The sequence below is a fragment of the Sphaeramia orbicularis genome, chromosome 3, assembly GCF_902148855.1.
Source record: "Sphaeramia orbicularis chromosome 3, fSphaOr1.1, whole genome shotgun sequence".
In the NCBI taxonomy this organism is placed as follows: domain Eukaryota; kingdom Metazoa; phylum Chordata; class Actinopteri; order Kurtiformes; family Apogonidae; genus Sphaeramia; species Sphaeramia orbicularis.
Window position 1 is genome coordinate 42600674 of NC_043959.1, and position 19468 is coordinate 42620141.

General features: G+C 37.5%; 1 protein-coding gene across 1 annotated transcript in view; it reads left to right on the top strand.

The window, feature by feature from the left end:
• The window catches only part of kif26ba (kinesin family member 26Ba), a 103572-nt gene extending 90870 nt beyond the window's left edge, over positions 1-12702 (top strand). The window contains exons 23-28 of the mRNA XM_030130322.1: positions 210-442; positions 966-1106; positions 1228-1442; positions 5993-6258; positions 7199-7349; positions 9030-12702. Of these exons, the coding sequence (XP_029986182.1) occupies positions 210-442; positions 966-1106; positions 1228-1442; positions 5993-6258; positions 7199-7349; positions 9030-9178 (1155 nt within the window). The 3' untranslated portion in view covers positions 9179-12702. The remainder of the gene's footprint in view (positions 1-209; positions 443-965; positions 1107-1227; positions 1443-5992; positions 6259-7198; positions 7350-9029) is intronic.
• The last annotated feature ends 6766 nt before the right edge of the window (positions 12703-19468 follow it).

Genomic DNA, 19468 nt, shown 5'->3' on the forward strand with positions numbered 1-19468 from the left:
TCTGAATGAGACTTGACAATGATTAAGAACGTTTTCCCAATGACACCAAAAAATACTGTCTACTGAAGCTTAGGTGGCATCTTTCTACTGTTAAAGGACACATAAAATGCCAAATCAAACTCTGTTCTGGCACCAAACGTTCAATCAATGCTGTCATCAGCTCCATTTTTTCCGCTATTCACCCACAAGCAATTTCTCTTCTCTGTTAGCCCCAGAGCTCAGTCCAGGCCCCTCTGCAACAGCAGGGACCTTCTCCTGGATCCTGGTCTACCCAGTCTCTAAGTCGCACTCGAGGGGGAAGTCTGGCTGCAAAACTGCCACTTCGGGCCGTCAACGGTCGGATCTCAGAGCTCCTCCAGGGGAGTGCAGGTTCCCGATCCAGGAGTCATTCTCAGGGAGGAGGCACAGATCCTGCAGAGGAAAGAGGAGCTGGAGGAACAAGGTGGGTCTTAAAATAAGTTTTGTTTACAGTTTACTCATTGGATGAAATGTAGGTTTTCAAAATTACATGAAAACGTTTCAAATGTGAATAGTTTCTAGGTATTAGGCATAAATTATACATTACACAAGAGAATCATTAATGATCATATATAATAACTAAATGGTACAAAAGAGAGCAGATAACTTTGATTCAACACCCTGATTGTTGTGATTTAACTGTTGATCATAATCTGTCTTGACATCACCAGTTGAACTTCTGTGCATATATTTTCTTGCCACTATCAAATAATTACTGGTTATTAATGGTAACTTGTATTGGAAATTGTTGCACCTGCATTATGATCTTCATATTTTCTCAGTATGGGTCTTATAAAGTGCTAAATTCTGCAAATCACACTTTTTGTTTCAGTGATTTTATTTCAAAATATTTTGGTGGTCATAGGTTTCAGTTCAAATTCTGTAAGAATTTTTGTTCCAAGTCATTTATTTCCTTCTACATTGATATTTCCTTCTCCTTTTTTCAGTGGAGCACCAGCTGGAGCTGGAGGCAGTGGTCCAGGAGAGGACAGAGCAGCAGTGGTCCAAACATTACCTTCTCCATACAGCAAGATCACAGCGCCCAGAAAACCACATCGCTGCAGCAGCGGCCACGCAAGTGACAACAGGTATTCACTGAAGTTCATCATAGAGAAATATGAAATAAATATACACTCTGATTGGTGAAGGACTTCCAGTTTTTGTTTTTGTATGTATCTTTAAGTGTGACCTTTTCTATGCTTCTAACAGTAGTGTACTGAGTGGTGAGCTCCCCCCTGCCATGGGGAAGACGGCCTTGTTTTACCACAGCGGAGGCAGCAGTGGCTATGAGAGCATGCTGAGAGACAGCAGCGAGAACACTGGGAGCACCTCTTCAGCTCAAGACTCCCTCAGTGAACACAGCTCAGCCACCACCTCATCCAGACGAAGCTCCAAGAGCAGCAAGAAAAGCAGGAGTAGCACAGGTCACACAGTAATTCTGTCTGTGTTGTCTGTTCCATAGTTACGTTAGTGCAGTCTAGTGCTTTAATAAGATCTCAGTACCTTAGAGGGTAAAAAGAGTGTCACATTACAGTCTTTTATAGACAATTAAGTTTTTATCACTTGTTTTTTTTAGAGAACTAGAAGCACTCGGAGAGGGCAGACCTCCGCCAAGGCTGATCAGTGGCCCCCCCCACTCCCGATCACCACCAAAATTTAATCGTTTCTTCCTTATCCCATTTCCAACTAACCCTGAAAATTTCATCCAAATCTGTCCATAACTTTTTGAGTTATGTTGCACACTAACGGACAGACAAACGTGGCCCCCCCCATGGGCCCCCCCACCCCCGATCACCACCAAAATTTAATCATTTCTCCCTTATCCCATTTCCAACAAACCCTGAAAATTTCATCCAAATCTGTCCATAACTTTTTGAGTTATGTTGCACACTAACGGACAGACAAACAAACAAACAGAGAAACAAACAAACAAACCCTGGCAAAAACATAACCTCCTTGGCGGAGGTAATAAATTCTAAATTAAAGCTACAGCAGGAAGACACTACAACTGAAAAAAGCACACCTCCTGCAGCCCTCAGTGCTATGCATAGATTTAATAAATTCCATAGATAAAACACTAATTGTTAGAACCAGAGACACAAGACTTGGACCCAAATGCACAACCCACAGACAGGAATACAGTTAATGAGTGTTTATTAAACACGGACAGGAAAAACAGTTCACAAAAAGGCTTTTTGAATGAATCCTCGCTGGTTAGTCTGTGTGGATTCGTCACGACGTCCGAATCCAGTAAAGGGAGCTCTCTGCCCGGGTCGGGAGCACACGAGGGGAACCCGACTAGAAACAAGCAGAGAAGTGTCAGGGGACAGACCAGGTCATACACGGGAAGTCCAAAAAACAGGCAACGGTACATGGGGGAAAAGCAAAAAGCACTAACCGTGAGTCCAGGCAAAAGGTCGAAAACCAGTGTGGCAGAAACAGGCAGAAGTACCGATGAGGGGATCAGGCAGGCTCAGAACAACGAGAAACAATCCGGGTCAGGAACGAACAGACAGGCAGACGAACAGGTTCAGAGAAACACTGGTAAGTAGACACAACACAAGGAAGGAATACGAACTGGCACAGGACAGGGGAAAACACAGGGCTTATATACACAGAAGGGAGGGAAGACAATGAGACACAGGTGGAACAAATCAGGGCGGAGACAGGTAATCAACACAGGTGAACCAATCAGGGAGAGGAAGCAAAGACATCAGACATGACACAAGAGGAGGATTAACAAAATAAAACAGGAAATGACACACAAGACAGACAAAACATACAAGAGTCCAAGTACTGATATGACACTAATTTTTGGACAATCAAAGCCAAAATATCCCAGGTAAGGCAGCTGCCGTGTTGCTTCTGCAATAGGGTTTGCATCAATAGACAAAGCTGACAAACCTTGACAATAATTGGTTGTTCCTGTTGTTAATCACCTGCTGTTATAGACCACTTTCCGAGAAGACCTATGATTGGTCAAAATCTACAGTATAGATTTTCTAAAACCTAAAAACAGAGCCAAGATGAGGAATAACAATATACTGAAAGGTTACCCAAAAACAACCGAAAGATCTTTTAAAAATTATTTAATGAGTGTTAATGAACATTGCACCAGTGCCATGTGTGAACAAAGTTAGGTTTTATTTATTTTATTTTATTTATTCAGAAGTACATATTGTTCGCCCACTTTCATTACTCGTGCTCTGCGTTGCTGCGTGAAGCTGATGTCAACTATTGAATAGAAAACCTATAGAAGGGTAAGCTATAGAAACACACTTTGTTACACAATAACTGAAAGGAAACATGTAGCTAAAAGGAGTGATTCAGTATTAATAGAAAAATAAAGACTCGGAAGAGGAGAATTATCTGGCAAGACAGCGCAATGAGGAAAGCATCCGACAATGTACATGTGACAGAAAAGTGTAGAAAGCTGTGGCTGCAGACTGAAGCAGGTAAAGGTGACCCTGAGCACCCATCTGTGAAATGGTAAAGGAATCTGCTGGTGTGAACGCTAATGAATACCATATATATTCACCAGAATACTACACAGAGAGCCTGCTAATGGGCTACTCAAATTACACTCCGCTGCTTAACAGTGAGGATGGATCAGCACATACAATCAGAATGGACGCAGACTGCTCCCCATAGTGGGTGTCTGATTATTGATATAAATTGGAATAACCTTTTTCTTGCATGCGTATTGGAAGCATCCTTACCTCCTGTCATGCAGTAAAAAGCTTGAGCTGATTTCTTTCAAGCCAATAAGATCAGCCTAATAGAATATAAATAGTACGAAGAGACTGAAGGGATGTGAGAAGATGGTAGTGCGACCTAAATGTTAATCACAACTCCAGCTGGGTTTCTTTTTGTGCTTGATTTCCATTAGATTGGATTCCCTTGCTCTTACCATTTTTACCATGTGTCGACCTCTCTTCCGTCTTATTCCACATATTTCGCTCACATTTTCTCCTTCATATGTCCAACTCCTTCCACCTCTATACACCCTTTCTGCTCTCTGGTTCCCCCATGCACTGGTTCCTAATACATAATGAAATACAAATGTCTCTGCTTGACCTTTCCGTGCTGCACTGAGACCAAAAGACAGCTGCAACCTTATTAAAATCACCACTTTCTCTCTCTCTCTCTCTCTCTCCTCTCTCTCTCTCTCTCTCTCTCTCTCTCTCTCTCTCTCTCTCTCTCTCTCACACACACACACACACACACCTTATCTCTCAGTTCTTCATGAATCTGATAACTCACATTCCTGTCGACACGGTTGGCAATTTCCATGGAAAGTGTGTGTATGAGTGTGTATACCCATTGTGGCATAGTGGGCAGATTATAGAGTGACCTGCTGCTCTTATCTGTGAGTTTCATGAACAGAGACTAAACTTTTTATCATGCTTCACACTCCATTATTTGTTGCTCATTCCCTTTCTGCTTTTTCAATCATTTGTTTCTCTTGTCTCCTTTTTGTTTCCTCTCTACCTCTTTCCAGTGATTTTTTTTGCATATTATTCTCTTTCCTCTCTCTTACCACCCATGATGGTTTTACCAGCGGGCTTTAATGTTTGATGCCCTCTTCTTTTATTAGCCTCTGTAAGATCATTTTTCTGATAAAGTCTTCTCTGATGAGGGCATTTCATGGTTATGGATGGATAATATAGATAAAATATAACCTTTTTCCTGCAATTTACAGCTTGTCAGTGTAAAATACCTCCCAGGTTGATCTTGTTGTGGAGTTGAATGGTGAAAATCAATGCCAGTAATCTTAAGTACTGAACCTTCTCATATCAAAAATAGCTAGTGAATAAAGTATGAAATGTCCACGAAAAAATAATGGAGAGTATACTGTGCAATGCTTTTCCTTCCATTTAGTTCAGTCCTGTTTAAGATCCCATGAGGGCAATTTGGTCACAGTGCAGGAAGGTAGATGACTATGTAAGAAACAGAATCAATACAGTGATGATTAGAGCACAATAAATGCATTAAAACTAAACCCACTAAAAAAAGAAAGACCTTAAATCTTTAACAAATTGCTACGTAAGCCTTTAATAATCTCATCGCAATCGGAACAAATGAGTATTTGTAACGATTAATCCTAATCTTTGGAGATCAGAGCAGAACAGTGAACTTTATAGGTACAGAAGATGATCGTTCATTCATTACTCCTACAAATAACTTAATGTTCCTACAAGCAAATAACTTGCATAATTTCTCAAGGGCATTATGCATCAATACATCAGTGTTTTTTTTTTGTTTTTGTTTTTGGTTTTTTTTTGGGGGAGGGGGCGGGGGGGGGGGGGGTAGAGTAGAATAGCCTTTATTGTTATTGTATTACTCCAGTCAGTGCAACAATATTAACAAAACACCACTACTACAGAAAAGAACGAGAATAGAAGAATAATAGAACAAATACAAAATTACAAAAAGTACAAATGAGATAAGAAAATTATATTTGAGATCATTTTATGTGTTGTGCTTGTTTTTATCCATTGTATTGCGCTTTTGATTGTGTTGGGGTGTTTTGACTGAGTGGGGTTTTTAAACTTTGTCTTATACCTGGGAAAAAGATGAATATCTATCTATCTATCTATCTATCTATCTATCTATCTATCTATCTATCTATCTATCTATCTATCTATCTATCTATCTATCTATCTATCTATCTATCTATCTATCTATCTATCTATCTATCTATCTATCTATCTATCTATCTATCTATCTAAAATGTTTGAACATTACTAAACCAAGGAGATAACTCGTGACACTCAACAAGAGTGTCGTGGCCTAAGTGAAGGATCTAGATGCAGTATTTGGATTTTTTAATAATATTTTTGTAAGTAAAAGGACATAGCTCCATGAAGATATGTGCAATGTCAGTAAAGATAGAAAAAAATCTAGACCGATGTTATAAACTCTGGTTGTGTGTAACACTTTTTCTTTTCGTTTTTCTTATTACCTCTGTCAGGCCTCCAGCGGCGTCGTCTGATCCCAGCCCTCACCTTGGATTCTTCCTCTTCTTCACCCTCTCATCGTTCCTCCAAACAGGCCATCACTTCATCTTCCTCCTCTTCCTCCAGCCCTGGTGCATGCTGGGTAGACGGTCCACTGGGGCCGCCTGTGCCCTCTAACCTCCGCGGCGCAACTGCAACGACAGAAACCTTTGAGATCAAGGTTTATGAGATAGATGATGTCGAACGACTGCAGAAGAGGAGAGACAAAGGAGGAAGCAAGGTGAGAGGGAGGAAAGGGGGGGTGAGAGAAGAGGAGGAAAAAAGGTGAAAGGTTAGGTTAGACAGGTGAGGAAAAGGTGGCATAGTGCAAAAAAGAAGAGATAATTAGACAAATGTAGCACACACTGAACAAGTATACTGATAGAAAAGAAATAGGACCATTCTCCTAAAAAGGGAAAAGTAATGGAAGAAAAAAAAAAGATGAATATGATGGAAAAAATATCTGAAACTCAAAGAGGGATCACAGAGACTATAGATGACTTCCAAAAACAATAAATTGCCAAAAGAAAATGCAGTATGATGATGAGGGAAGAGATTGAATGAAATGAGCAAGGTAATAAAGGAAAAAGAAATAGCCTGTTTCTTTCAATGTTTAGGAAATTATTTGATGAGTAAAAAGTAAAAATATGCATTTGAGAATCTCTCAAAGAAAATAATCATCCTTTAAATAAAGAACAGGAAGCTCCTCATACAAAATATTCATGGAGTGAGTCAACATGTGTGAAGAACTCTGTATGAATAATAACTATCCCTTTTTTGGTTTCATTTAATAAAATATTCGAAGTTTTCGCTGTGCTATAGTGAATTATTGCAAATTAATTCCTGGTGCAGGTTTTTTACATCCCTCACATAAACCTATATGTGTACAGAGGAGGGGGCATTGTGAGCTTTGGGAAAGAGGGAGGCAGAGAAAAGCATGAAATATAGATTTTCCCTTCAGCGGCCTTAAGAATCCCACTTAACCCCCCGCTGCTTTGGCGAAGCTTCTCAGTGGCCGAAAGTCGACTGTGGTCACACCAAGAGGCGATGAGGTGTGAATGTATGTAACTGAGTGAATGTTAAGCAGGCTGCTGCTGAAAGAGAGCCACATGTGTCACAGCACACTCTTATTGGATTAATAAAGGTGGGCTAAATCCACGTCTGACTTCTGTGTGTGTCAGGAGGTGGTGTATGTCAGCGCCAAGCTTCGTCTGCTGGAACACCGTCAGCAGCGCATCAGTGAAGTCCGAGCCAAGTACCAGTGTCTGAAAAAGGAGCTGGAACAAACCAAACAGTACCTGATGCTGGAGCCACACAAGTGGACCACTGAGTGTAAGTGTGGGAAAACATGATGCTAATTAGACGTCATAAAGCATTTGTTGTAAAGTTTGTTTACTGGATAATGCACATTTTGGCTCAATGTACAGAAACTCATTTTTTCTTACAGTTGTGAACATCACATTCCAATTTATTCAGTTCTGTCAGTTCAGTTTATCCCAACTATTTTACCTGTTTTAATTATGTGAAACCTGAGCTTAATCGTAATGAACAATTTTAATTTCAGCTTCTATTCATTTGATCAGATTCGTAGAGGGTCAAAAGTTTACACACACTAAGTTCAGTTTTTGTAAAAGCTCTGACATCTCTGAAAATTGATGTCATGACTTAAACTACCTCTCTATTTGTCATTATCGAGGGCGTACTTGTGAATTTATTCAGAGCCTCCTTTTACATCAGTGCCCTTTGGCTTGGCATTAAAGAAATCAACCAGGACCTCATGAACAACACTACTTGGGAGAAATTTCCACATAACAATAGTACACAAGTACAAACACCACAGAACCATATGGCCATTGAATATTTCAGCAAAAAGAGATCTGAAATATATTCTAGTGATGAACGGAGTTTGGTACAACAGATTCAAAAACATCACAAGGCAATGTTTGAGGTAATTGGAATAAAAATGTATCTATTGTCTGTGAAAAAGATTTCTTCATTATGAGAACTTGAAAGCAAGAGCATGTTTTCCAAAGATGAATTCACTAGTTCAAAATGGAATAAGTAAAAAAAGCAAGAATATATTTTGTGAATGAGCTTGCAGACATAAATATGACTTTTTGGAAGAATTGCCTCTGGTCTAATGCAACAAAAACAGCATAAAAACAAAAGAATCGTCTCCAAATCATCCAAGCATTGTTACGTTAGGATGTTTTTCTGCAAATGGACTCGTGATACACTTCATAAAGTTGATGGTATCATGAAGAAAAAATGTGGGGAAAATATATTGCAACAAGTGGTGTCAGGCACAAAAACCCCCACAACTCACACTTATTGTAGCTTATTTTAGCATCGATCCAGCTGATGTCATCATGTATAGGCATGTGGTGATAACATATCAATTGCCTCTATATATGTGCCAAGTTTGAAGTAAATTGAAACAAAATTGATGTTTTATACACGTTTGAAATTTTATCCATTATAAGTAAATGGGATTTTTTTTTTTTAATTCATAAAAAATGTAAACTTTGACCTACTTTTCCCAAAATGTATTGACATTTATTCTTCATCACCAGCAATCTATAAAAACAATTTGGTATGAATTCAATCAATAGTTTTCCTGCCACAGACATTTGAGATTTCGCCCATAATAAATAAACAGGGAAAAAAAGATTTTAAAAAATTCCTAAAAAATTTTAACTTTGACCTACTGTTCCCAAAATATAATCAGATCTGTTCTGGGTCACTGGTAATCTACAAACCCAATTTGGTAGGAATTCAACAACTTTTCCAGTTTTGCTCGCCAGAATGTTAAACAAAAAAAACAAACAAACAAAGCCAAAAACAATACCCCTTGCCTCCCCTTCAGGGGCGAGGTAATAAAATGTTTAGAATTGTGTGTACAGCAGTCTATGAAAAATGTGAGGTGCCAATCACATCATTATATCTTAATAACATACCTGTGTGAGTGTTTCAGTAAGGCATTCTTTTTTTTCTTTCTGTGTCCACATGCAGTTGAGATACAGCAGGCCTACGAAGTTGACTCCCTGGAGTATTTGGAAGCTCTTGAGATGGTCACAGACAAACTGGAAACCAGAGTTAACTTCTGCAAAGCCCATCTCATGATGATCACCTGTTTCGACGTCTCCTCTAGACACCGGTAAACAGAAGAACCGGCAGAGAGCTGGGCACACAGATGGATTTAACTGGATGTTCACATGTTGGACCAGTCGCCTTGTATGGAACAGACACATTTACAATGAGCTAAAAGGGAGGATACAAATGACTTACACCTGCATTTCTGACGTCGTTGTTACTCCAGATGTAAGTAGGCACATGGACATATTGATGGAGAGATGGGTGGAGATATTCGGAGATATCTAACAGACCTTTAGATTGAAGGAGTCAGGACTTGGAAAATAAATCTTGGAAACATACGTTTAACAGCTACAGGATAAATATGGCTCTGCACATGTAGATACATTGTTCTGAGTTAAAAAGTACCACCAAACATGAACATCATTCTCCAGTGGTGACAAACAGCTCTTTAACTGAGTCAAACATTGAGGAATGTACGGCGATGAAAAGAGGAGAGAGAACAAAAAACTTTTTTAACAGAAAGGGGTAAAAGAAGACAGGAGAGAGGAGCCATTCCTCTCCTCATTTTGGAAGAGCACTTTTTAGAGTTTATGCAGATGAGAGCCGTCGGTTGTACATAAACCTTTGACTAAAGAAACTAAAGAATGGTCTGGTATTGTTGTGGAGTTAATAAAACAGACTGACCAAGAGAAAGAGAGGAGGATAAAGAGCGTGTTTAGATAAGTGCCTTGTAATCATTTCAACAATACTCAGACCAATTCTCTTTGTCTATGAATTCGTGTACATGCGGCAAGTATGGTGCTAGTACTACCTTCAAAAAGAAAGAAAAAAATGAAAAAACACCCACAGATCAGTGTCCTTGGAAAATCTTTTAATTTAGTTAAATTTATAGCCATTTCTTAACGTGAAGTTTAATTGTGGGTCAATATTTCTCTTTTACTGCAGTAACTGATGAGAGGTAAACTGACTAACATCTGCCAAAAAATTAAAAAAAAAAACTGGACTGAATACATAAATAATATCATCTTTATAAGAATAAAATCTGTATTAATGTTGCTGATGGTTTTTCCAGGACACAGAGTTGTGAGGTGTGTTTAAAGAAAGATAAAAAAATTCTAACGCTTGTTTCTTGTGGTGTTTTTACCTTGACTTCACTGACAAATAGAGCACATCTGAATTTTGACCCTCTCTGGTATACATACAGGTTATTCCCCTGATACAGATGTGATGGCTTTTTTATGTTCACGAAGCAGTGAAATGTGTCACATAGTTGAGGGACTGACTGTTTTTCAGTGTTGAGTACATCCATCGACTGACTGACTGTCTGTTATTTGTATCTGTGTCGTTCTGCTCTACTCTAAAAGAAACCGAATGATCCGTCAATGTGTGTGTTTTGTAATGAGGTATCTTTTTTTTATTTGAGTGCAATGGGACCACGTAGAGACTATGTAGTGTCGTAGATTAGCGGAAATCAGCACAAAGAGGTTTTTAAGAGAAAAATGTGAGAGAAAATGACAGTAAAGGCTGAGTCAAATGATACAGTATAGACTATTGTGATAATCTCATTACTATAATCTCTGTATTATTGGAATAAATTGGAGAATTTAGAGTTTATTAAATGGAGAAATCCCTTCTTGGCACTATAATTATAGTTGCAAATGAGCTGTTTATTCAGATTTTGCAGCAATAAAGCAGAAAAAATATAGAGTATAAAGAAATGCGAGAGAACTACAGAGAAAGAAAAGGATGAAGACCAAATTTCGAGGCATAGATCTCTGCCTGGTTCCATGTGTTTCAAGACAGAAACACGTACGATTTGTTAATATTATCTATGGTGCTTGAGATGTTTATGATATAAATGTTTGTACAAATATAAATATATGAAAGAGCTCGTTTCCCTCTGAAATACATAGTCCTTTTGAATGCTTCTTCTACATCATTATCATCATGTTCTTCATAGTTTTCCCCAAATGTCTCTTATCCAGAGGGCAGAGAGCATTCTGGGAGATCCTGTTGGTTGTCCAAAAGGTAAAAGGAGCTAAACGATGTTGATTTCACAGGAGAAATGCAGAAATGGAAATGATGTAATTTGTCAAAAGTGCCATAGTGTCACATTTATCTCGTTCCTAATAGATCAAGCATGTTTTTTGGATGTTTGGATGTTTTTCTTTCTGGATGCAGAAGGAAGAAGTGTCTCCAACTGTTAAAGGTTTTCATTTTTCTTGGCTGTGGAAGGAGATGGCACTCATTAATTTCATGTCAGCAGATTATGAGAGTAGGAAATTATCCTAGAAACTAAAATGCTTTTGACAAACTGGACCCATGAAACATTTTCACCGCAGATAAGTAAGGATCTCCTGTGACTTTTACCTGTTTATTTTTAATTTTTTACTCCCATTTCATCATGCAAGTCATGAATGATGGTTTATTTATTTGAGCTCATGAGGGCAGAGCAGCTTATCAATGTTTTTATTTATTTACACCTTATGATCTTAAGAGTTACTATGCATTTAAGAAAAAAATAACTGTACATACTTTGCTGAGCCCATGCCGTATATAAATATATATACTGTATACATATCATATAATACACTCATCTTTATTTTCTATATTTTTGTTGGTTTTATTTGCTCTTATTATATTTGTTTTGGGGGAATTAAATGGGTCTGGGTTTGCTAAAACATTCACACCCAGGGTAGTTTTGTGGTTCCAGCTCTACAGGAATTTACGAGGGAAATGGACGATTAACTTACAGATGAGGAGTTAAATATGAAGTGGATGTTTTGGGAACCCTAACCTCTGGAAGACCGAAGAGCTGGCACTCATTTCTAGATTTAGATGCTATGTGTGAGGTTTCTTCTTCAATGTTTCACTGCCAAATCTGTTGCGGTAGCACTTTATAATCCTAGCAATATCTGTGAAAACCACAGAGGTTTAAGTGACCCCAATATTGTTTATTTCTAACCTAACTGGATGTGTCAGCTTGGCAAGAAAAAGGCATCTTTTTACATCAGAGGAAAGCTTTTAAAACTGGTGCGCTCATTATGAGGCACTTTAAATTTAACTGTTTATCAAGTGTCAAGTTGTATGGGAGAATGTATTAAAAAGCTTTTAACACTTTGTCAAAACTGCTGTTATTTTTGCAGGGGTGTTACAGAATTATAATGTGCTACCTAGAAACCTTACACATAGCATTTTAAACTTATCAGGAAGTATTGTGTGTTAATGTCTGTGTTTGGCCACATTTTTTAAAACTGTTTAATCAGCAGCAGTAAGAAAGAGCTGTCATTGGTATAAAAGGTTAGTAGTTTTAAAAGTCACTGCATAACTGATCTGATCTCATGACTAGTTGTGGAAGTTCAAAGTTCTAACAGCCTTTCAGAATGACAAGGTGTTATTACACATACTCTGTGAATCAGAGCATGTGAAGATGGAGATCTTTTCTGTAAACATGTGGTTTTCATGATTCAACACCAGTATCATACTGCCAAGCAGTGATTTACTGTTTCTGAATATGTGGCCTGACACATTTTGCTGACAGAGGAGTAGACAGAGGGATGTAAATAAAGGAATGTATTGAAAGATTTGACATCTGGATGTTATTATTTAATGCAAACAGAAAACACACAGCAGCATACATTAACATACTCTCTGTGGAGACACCAACATACATTAATAGATAAATATTAATATGTATAACAATGTTTGGTTACACTTTACAATGACAGTGCCTATAAAGGATTTAGAATAAGGTTATCACTTTGGCTGTAAACATTTTGAAATTAATTGATCAGCATGTTACTCCATTTACTAATGAGTTAATATAATTCACAACAAGCAAAATGTAGCCTTAATGTGAACTGTAAACCACATTGACATTTATTAATAAGTTATTACCTAATAGAATTGGTAAAAGGGAATCTGTTTTACCTATTGCAACATATTGTCATGTTAATTCTAGTATGCAAGTATAAAATTCATCTATTTCGTAACTGTTGTTTAAGATTCCAAGCAAGTTCTGGAGGCCTCAGTGAGAACATCTATGGGACAGTTTTCCTTTAACTTGTTCCATCAGTCCAGTGAGTATGTCAGGATACAGCAAGAAGAAAAAAACAGGAGCCATGAAGTGTTGTCACAACCACTGCTATCACGTCTACAGAACTGCTAGCACGAATTAGAGGAAAAGCTCATGTAACTTAAAATACACCAATACGGCATAAAACACATTCTTGGCTTTTAATAAAAGATGAATCCATTGTCGATATAATAAAACAATTTAACAGTTTACACATGGCTAGAACATGATTAACTAGTGATGTAACTGCTATCAGGCTAACCTATTATAACTGACTATGGTTCTGTTAAAGTTACATTATCTGTCACTATTTACATTCCAGTCTTCCACCAACTTGTATGAAGCAGTTCATTTGATAAACCAATGCTTTCAGTTCTGACCTTGGCCATGTCCACATCTGATCTGGAATCAGATCTGATCTTTTTCTATGTGACCTCGATCTGAACAGCCAGATCCAAACTCATCTCACAATACAGCTTCTATTCATCACAGCTCTGTACTGAAGAAGTCACATAATATGAACATGTCCAAATGCAACATAAACATGAATGTAAAGCACATGTGCAACAAATATTGATTATAAATCACAATATATAGTAGTACTAGTACTAGCTTCTGAATGCACAACCTTTGTTTATGATGGTGTATTTTCACTGTACGTACCAGTACATCTACTGAGGGAAATATACTGAAAACTTCCATCTCTTCTGACTTAGTGGATGTAGTTCAATTTAGGATTGTGACCTATTCACACCGGACTCTGATTTGGTCACGATTTAGAAAATGAAAATAACTAAAACCATGTTATTGGAAACCAATAGATTATTGTGGTCCTAGTATTGTAATGTATTCTAACATTTTATTAACATATTATAACATGTTTAAAACACAATTATAATCCATTCATAAATCCAGTTTTTTATATTTCTAAGATGAATAAGCTATTACTTTGTCTCTACTAAAAAAGAGTTGTCAAGTTAGTTTATTTATAAAGCACATTTAACAGTTACAAATATTAGAAACAGATAAAACACAGGGGTGTGTATTATAATAGTGACATTATTTCAGGTAAGAGGAGTGAAACTGGTGATTGGAGAGTGTGCAGGTTCTTCACTAAGTAAAACATCTCCAGCTTATGGTAGTCTTCCAGCTCAGACACATACTGTGGTTTATTTTATGGAATAATGCAGGTAGAATTTAGACCATCACAGCTCAGATGTGCTTTCTTGAAGGTGTCTTTGTGTGTTTCATAGTGATATCCAAGTTATTCCTCCAGAATAAAGCCTGACCCTCCATTTCATTATTACCATTTCTTTGACAGAATCTGAAAAGTCTCAGACCTCAGAGGACCTGCAGTATCTCCACTGCAGCCTACAGTCTCCATTAGCTGACGTTTCCTGGTAACTATGATCCTCTGACTGATTCTAACAGTAATGACACTTTTCCACTGGAGCAATTGGAAAGTTTCTTACCAAAGTGACAAATTTGAACTCCCTAACAAAGGCTGTGGGATTTAAATATAGACACACATCCCACCTATTCTGAGTACTTTTCTATGTGTGAATGAAATAGGTCTGGAAATTAAGGGAAAACCTTACAATGGATTAAAAACTGTGTAACACACACAAGTAGTGCATTAAAAGCTGAAATAGGATATATCAGTGTACTGTATGACGTGACAGTACATCTGTTGTTGGTTTCATAATGAAAATACAATAATCTCTGTCTATGATTCAGACGTTAATGTTGATGCCTTGTCGTTTTTTTGTTGATTTATTGTGTCTCTGGAGACACGTGAATGAAGAGTCAGAGACTTCCCATAAAAAATAACAGATGAACACTCAGCTGTTTTATATTTGTTCATTCATATTCATTCATTTTCTTTTCTTTTTTTTTTGTACACGGGGTGCCTGCAGGAGTGGTGCTGGCTTTTCCGACTGTACACTTGGTTTGTACAATGTATCATCATGGGAAAGCTTTGTTGACCTTCAGTTGCCTGCAGGCAGCGTTCTGTGTGACATTTTGCCCTGGTGAGGATGCTCTGATCACCCACACACAGAGCAGAAAATGGGAAGGAAGAGAAAGAAGGAATAGGAAAAAGGGGGGAAATTATCTGACATAAGAAAGGAGTTATAAAGACAGAGAGCAACAAAGAAGTGGAACAAGTGGAAAGAGTAAGAGCCAGGGGTAGCAGTCAAAAAGCAGGGAGGGATGTAGAAAAAGACAGGTATGACAAAAAAGGAGGATGATAGATTGGAAAGAGTAATCTGGAACTGAATGATTACAAACAGCAACAAGATAGTGTACTGGGTCATTTTTGACATAAAGTATGCTGTTAACATTTGCAAATGACCCGTTTTCTGACCAATTATAAACCTCAGGCAAGTTTAATTTATTTTCCTGCTAAAAAACAGCAGTCCTTGTCACTGTTGTTCCTGTTAATGGCAGCTGATTTGATGAATAGCCTTTGTTCTGAAGTAGTTCTCTTCTAAAATCTTGTTCACTGAACATGATCTGAAATCAGCCTGGTCTGAGGACCTTTGTTGTTTTATTGTCATAACTAAAATTACACCAATTATTAAAATAGGACCAATGGCCCTGTGTGTATGTGTGTGTGTGTGTGTGTGTGTGTGTGTGCGTGTGCGTGTGTGCGTGTGTGTGTCCATGACTCAGTAACAACTTGAAATTGTGTGGTACTTAGGTTGTTTCACTATGTTAAAGTTCTGTGATCTTGATGCGGGAAATCAATCTCCCAATAGAAGAGGGTGGTAGTTTCACTGGAGACTAACACAATGATTAAATGACAACTCCCTATCAGTGCTCAATAGTAAATATAGTGATATCTGTAACCATTTCCATGCTACAAGCCGTCAAAATATGGCCCATTATAAGTAAAGGCACATTTTTAATATTTGAAAAATTTGTCAAAAACACAAAAATAAAAATTTCTCAAAACTTCGAACACAGTTTGTAAACATTGTCCCAAAGAAGCTACTTTAAAAAATTCAAAATGAATCCAACTAGCAGTTTTAGACAAGACGATTGTTGAAATCTGGACACTGGTGGCTTTGAGTTTGACCCTTTATGGTCACTCGAGGTCAAAGGTCATAGGCCCAAATGAAAGTCCAAATATGACTACCTATCAGTGCTTAATAGTAACTATATTAATATCTGTAACCATTTCTGTGTTGTAAGCCATTAAAATATGGACCATTATGAGTAAAGACAAATTTTTAATATTGCAAAAATTCGTAAAAAAAAAAAAAAAAATCTAAAAACTTTCTAGACATTGTCCTAGGGAAGCTACATACATTTTTTTTAATGAATCTGACCGGTAGTTTTGTCTGAGAAGATGTTTGAAGAAATTGCTAATGAAGATGTTGACAACCAAGATGACAAAAACAGACACAGCGCCTTTACAATAGCTCATGGCCTGTTGGTCGATGAGCTAAAAAAAGGCAAATAAACAAGAAAGCAGTGGATGAATTCATAAGGAAAAAATGCCAGACTCTGAAAACTCTCACACTTTTCTTCTACCATTCTCTATTCTTGAACCAAACAGCTGTCAATCATGTACTTAACTGCTCTACCTGTCAGAAAATGCCTGTGATGAGCAAAAATCGGACTGTGAAGGAGGAGACTTTCTACTGCCTGAAAATACAGGCAAGGAGTAAATGCAGAAGCTGAACGGTAATTATGGATTTTTTTGGTCAGTGATGCTAAAAAAAACCCCAAAAACTTTAAGGCACTGCAGCTTTAAAATGAATCAGATGCTTCTACATGTATAGCATACATATGTGCATATTCTACGTGGTTGCATTGTGATCTGTTCTCTCTATTCCTAGCAGTTATGGCCAAAATGTGTTTACTGAGGTCTGAAAAAACTTAAACCTTTGGCCATGAAACTTAATGAGTTTATCCTTAAGCCCAGGTTCACATTTGCACCAAATGAAAAAAAATCCTTCAAAGTGTCCCTAAAGTATTACATCCATTACAGTAACATTCGGCCACCTTAATCTTGTAACTTTATTTTCCTATCAAGCTGAAGGTTTGTTCTAAATTTTGCAGCATCCTATCAGCCTGTTCCTCACACTTACAGACACATCATGGCTCCATCTAAAAATACTAACGGTACAATGAATGAAAACAATCAGATCAACAAGTGTCTTATGGTTAAGGGTTAAATGTGTAGAAGTATCTGTTACTGATCAGCCTGAAACGCTTTTGTTTGAACACAAGACTTTTCAGATTTAACAGAAACCTAATAAAAGATGGAAAATGTAAGAAATGATGAGGACATGTAGAGTTCACATACAGAAATAGCTTTGTCTCAATGTCTATTCTACTGTACCACTCATGAATATATAATACTGGCAGCTCTTTATCACTGAACCCTGGAACAGAGGAAGATAATGGAGAAATGATACATGGGATAATATCTACCATCTCTCATTACTATTACAGTAGTGAATGATGAATATGCAGATAAAAAGAGAGAAAAAAAAGCAGTTTTAGGTGCTTGGTGATTCTTGACCTATTAAAGCTCCACTTGAGTTTATCATCATAAAAAGCCAAAGGCAGGCATAAAATAGAAGAATTTAACAAAGATAAGATAATTCTAAACTGAAACATAAAATGTGCAATCTCACACAGAAAAACTGGTGATTTATATTTAATGGTTTCTGACCTGTTGATACATTTGAGGTTAATTGTAGATTCTAATACGAAATTATTTCTGTTTGTTTCTTTCCATAAAAAGGTGAAAATAAAGCGAGGGATGAGGAGTGGTTGCAGAGTATAGAGATAGTACTGCAGAAAATCAGGCACAGAGAGGTTTTATTTTTAATGAAAATTGAATACGGGAGGAGTAAAGGCTGCAGAGCGCGTGAATAAAGGTGGGTAAAAACCACTAAGGTGTCCTCTTTTTGATTGGCTGTTGCCGCCTGGAGAGACATGCAGTGGATTTAATTTAAAAAGGCGATTGACGGAGACAGAAAAAGGGGAGTGAGTGACAGAGGGAGGGAGAGACAGAGGGTTATGGTTAAGCGATGGTAAATCTAATTTGATGGCCATTATGAGGTGAGAGAGGAGAAGAGCAGAGAGTAGGAGACGAAAAAAAAAAAAACCCGAGAGCCAATGAAGTGAGTAATGGAAGTCGAATCAGCAGGATGGACTCTTCCAGAGGCCATTCAGACCACTAGTGACATTACTGCACTATTTCATTCAATCTCTCATTGAATCCATTTAATTAGCTTTTGCTCTTGATCTTCAACACTTGTCAGGACATATTACAGACAAAAACTTTCTTCACTCATGGATGAAACATTAATCCCAATGAAGAATAACTGACAGTATCAGAACCCCACAGTTTGTTTCAAACTGACACTTGCTCTTGTGTTGTATATTATGCAAGTTTCCTCCATTATGAAAAAAAAAAAAGTAATTATTATTATTATTATTATTATTATTATTATTATTATTATTATTGACATTTATTCAACCAGGAAATCCTATTGAGATCTGAAATCTTTTGCAAAGGAATCCTGGCCAAGATAGCCGCCTTACAAAATCAACACATATGCTACAATATACACACTTCACCATCACATTTGCTTTGAAGCCTCTTGGTACCTGGTTTCCATTTCAGAAACCTGTGAAACTGTTCATCATTTAAATCACCCAAACTGGGTGGAAAAAAAAAATCAAGGCACAGGTTTTGAGTGTCATTCTGCAGCCCATCTATTCATGTCTTCAACTAGCTCATCATAATTTTTTCCTCTATGATTGACCAGAACATTTTGCATCAGTTGCACAAATGAATCCCAAGCTGTTAATTCTAGAGCTGAGCTTTGAGGAGAGTACAGACCACCGATGAGTTCTCCATGAGAAAGTTTCCAGCTTTGCATCACTTTGGGCTGCACAATAGTTTTCTTCCAGGTATTAAAAGTCCTCTGAATTTTGACAGGTTCCAATTTCTGGGACTAAAAAAACTGGCTAAAATTGACTAAAAAAGCTGCTACTAACAACTATAAATTGACTTGAATGTAACTCTAAATCCTGAGATGCTTAAAGAATTTCTGATTTCAGGTTTAGATATAGATATCTTTTGATGAAAATCATTGTTGACATCATTGTTGTGTAATGGGACCTGGATCACATGACATTGATCATCCATGTCATTGTTCAACTGACATAATGAATCAATTCTAACAGATGCTTTATCTCTGGGGAAGAGAGTGTAATGAGGAGCACCAGTTATCTTGTCAAAATACTGTTAGTA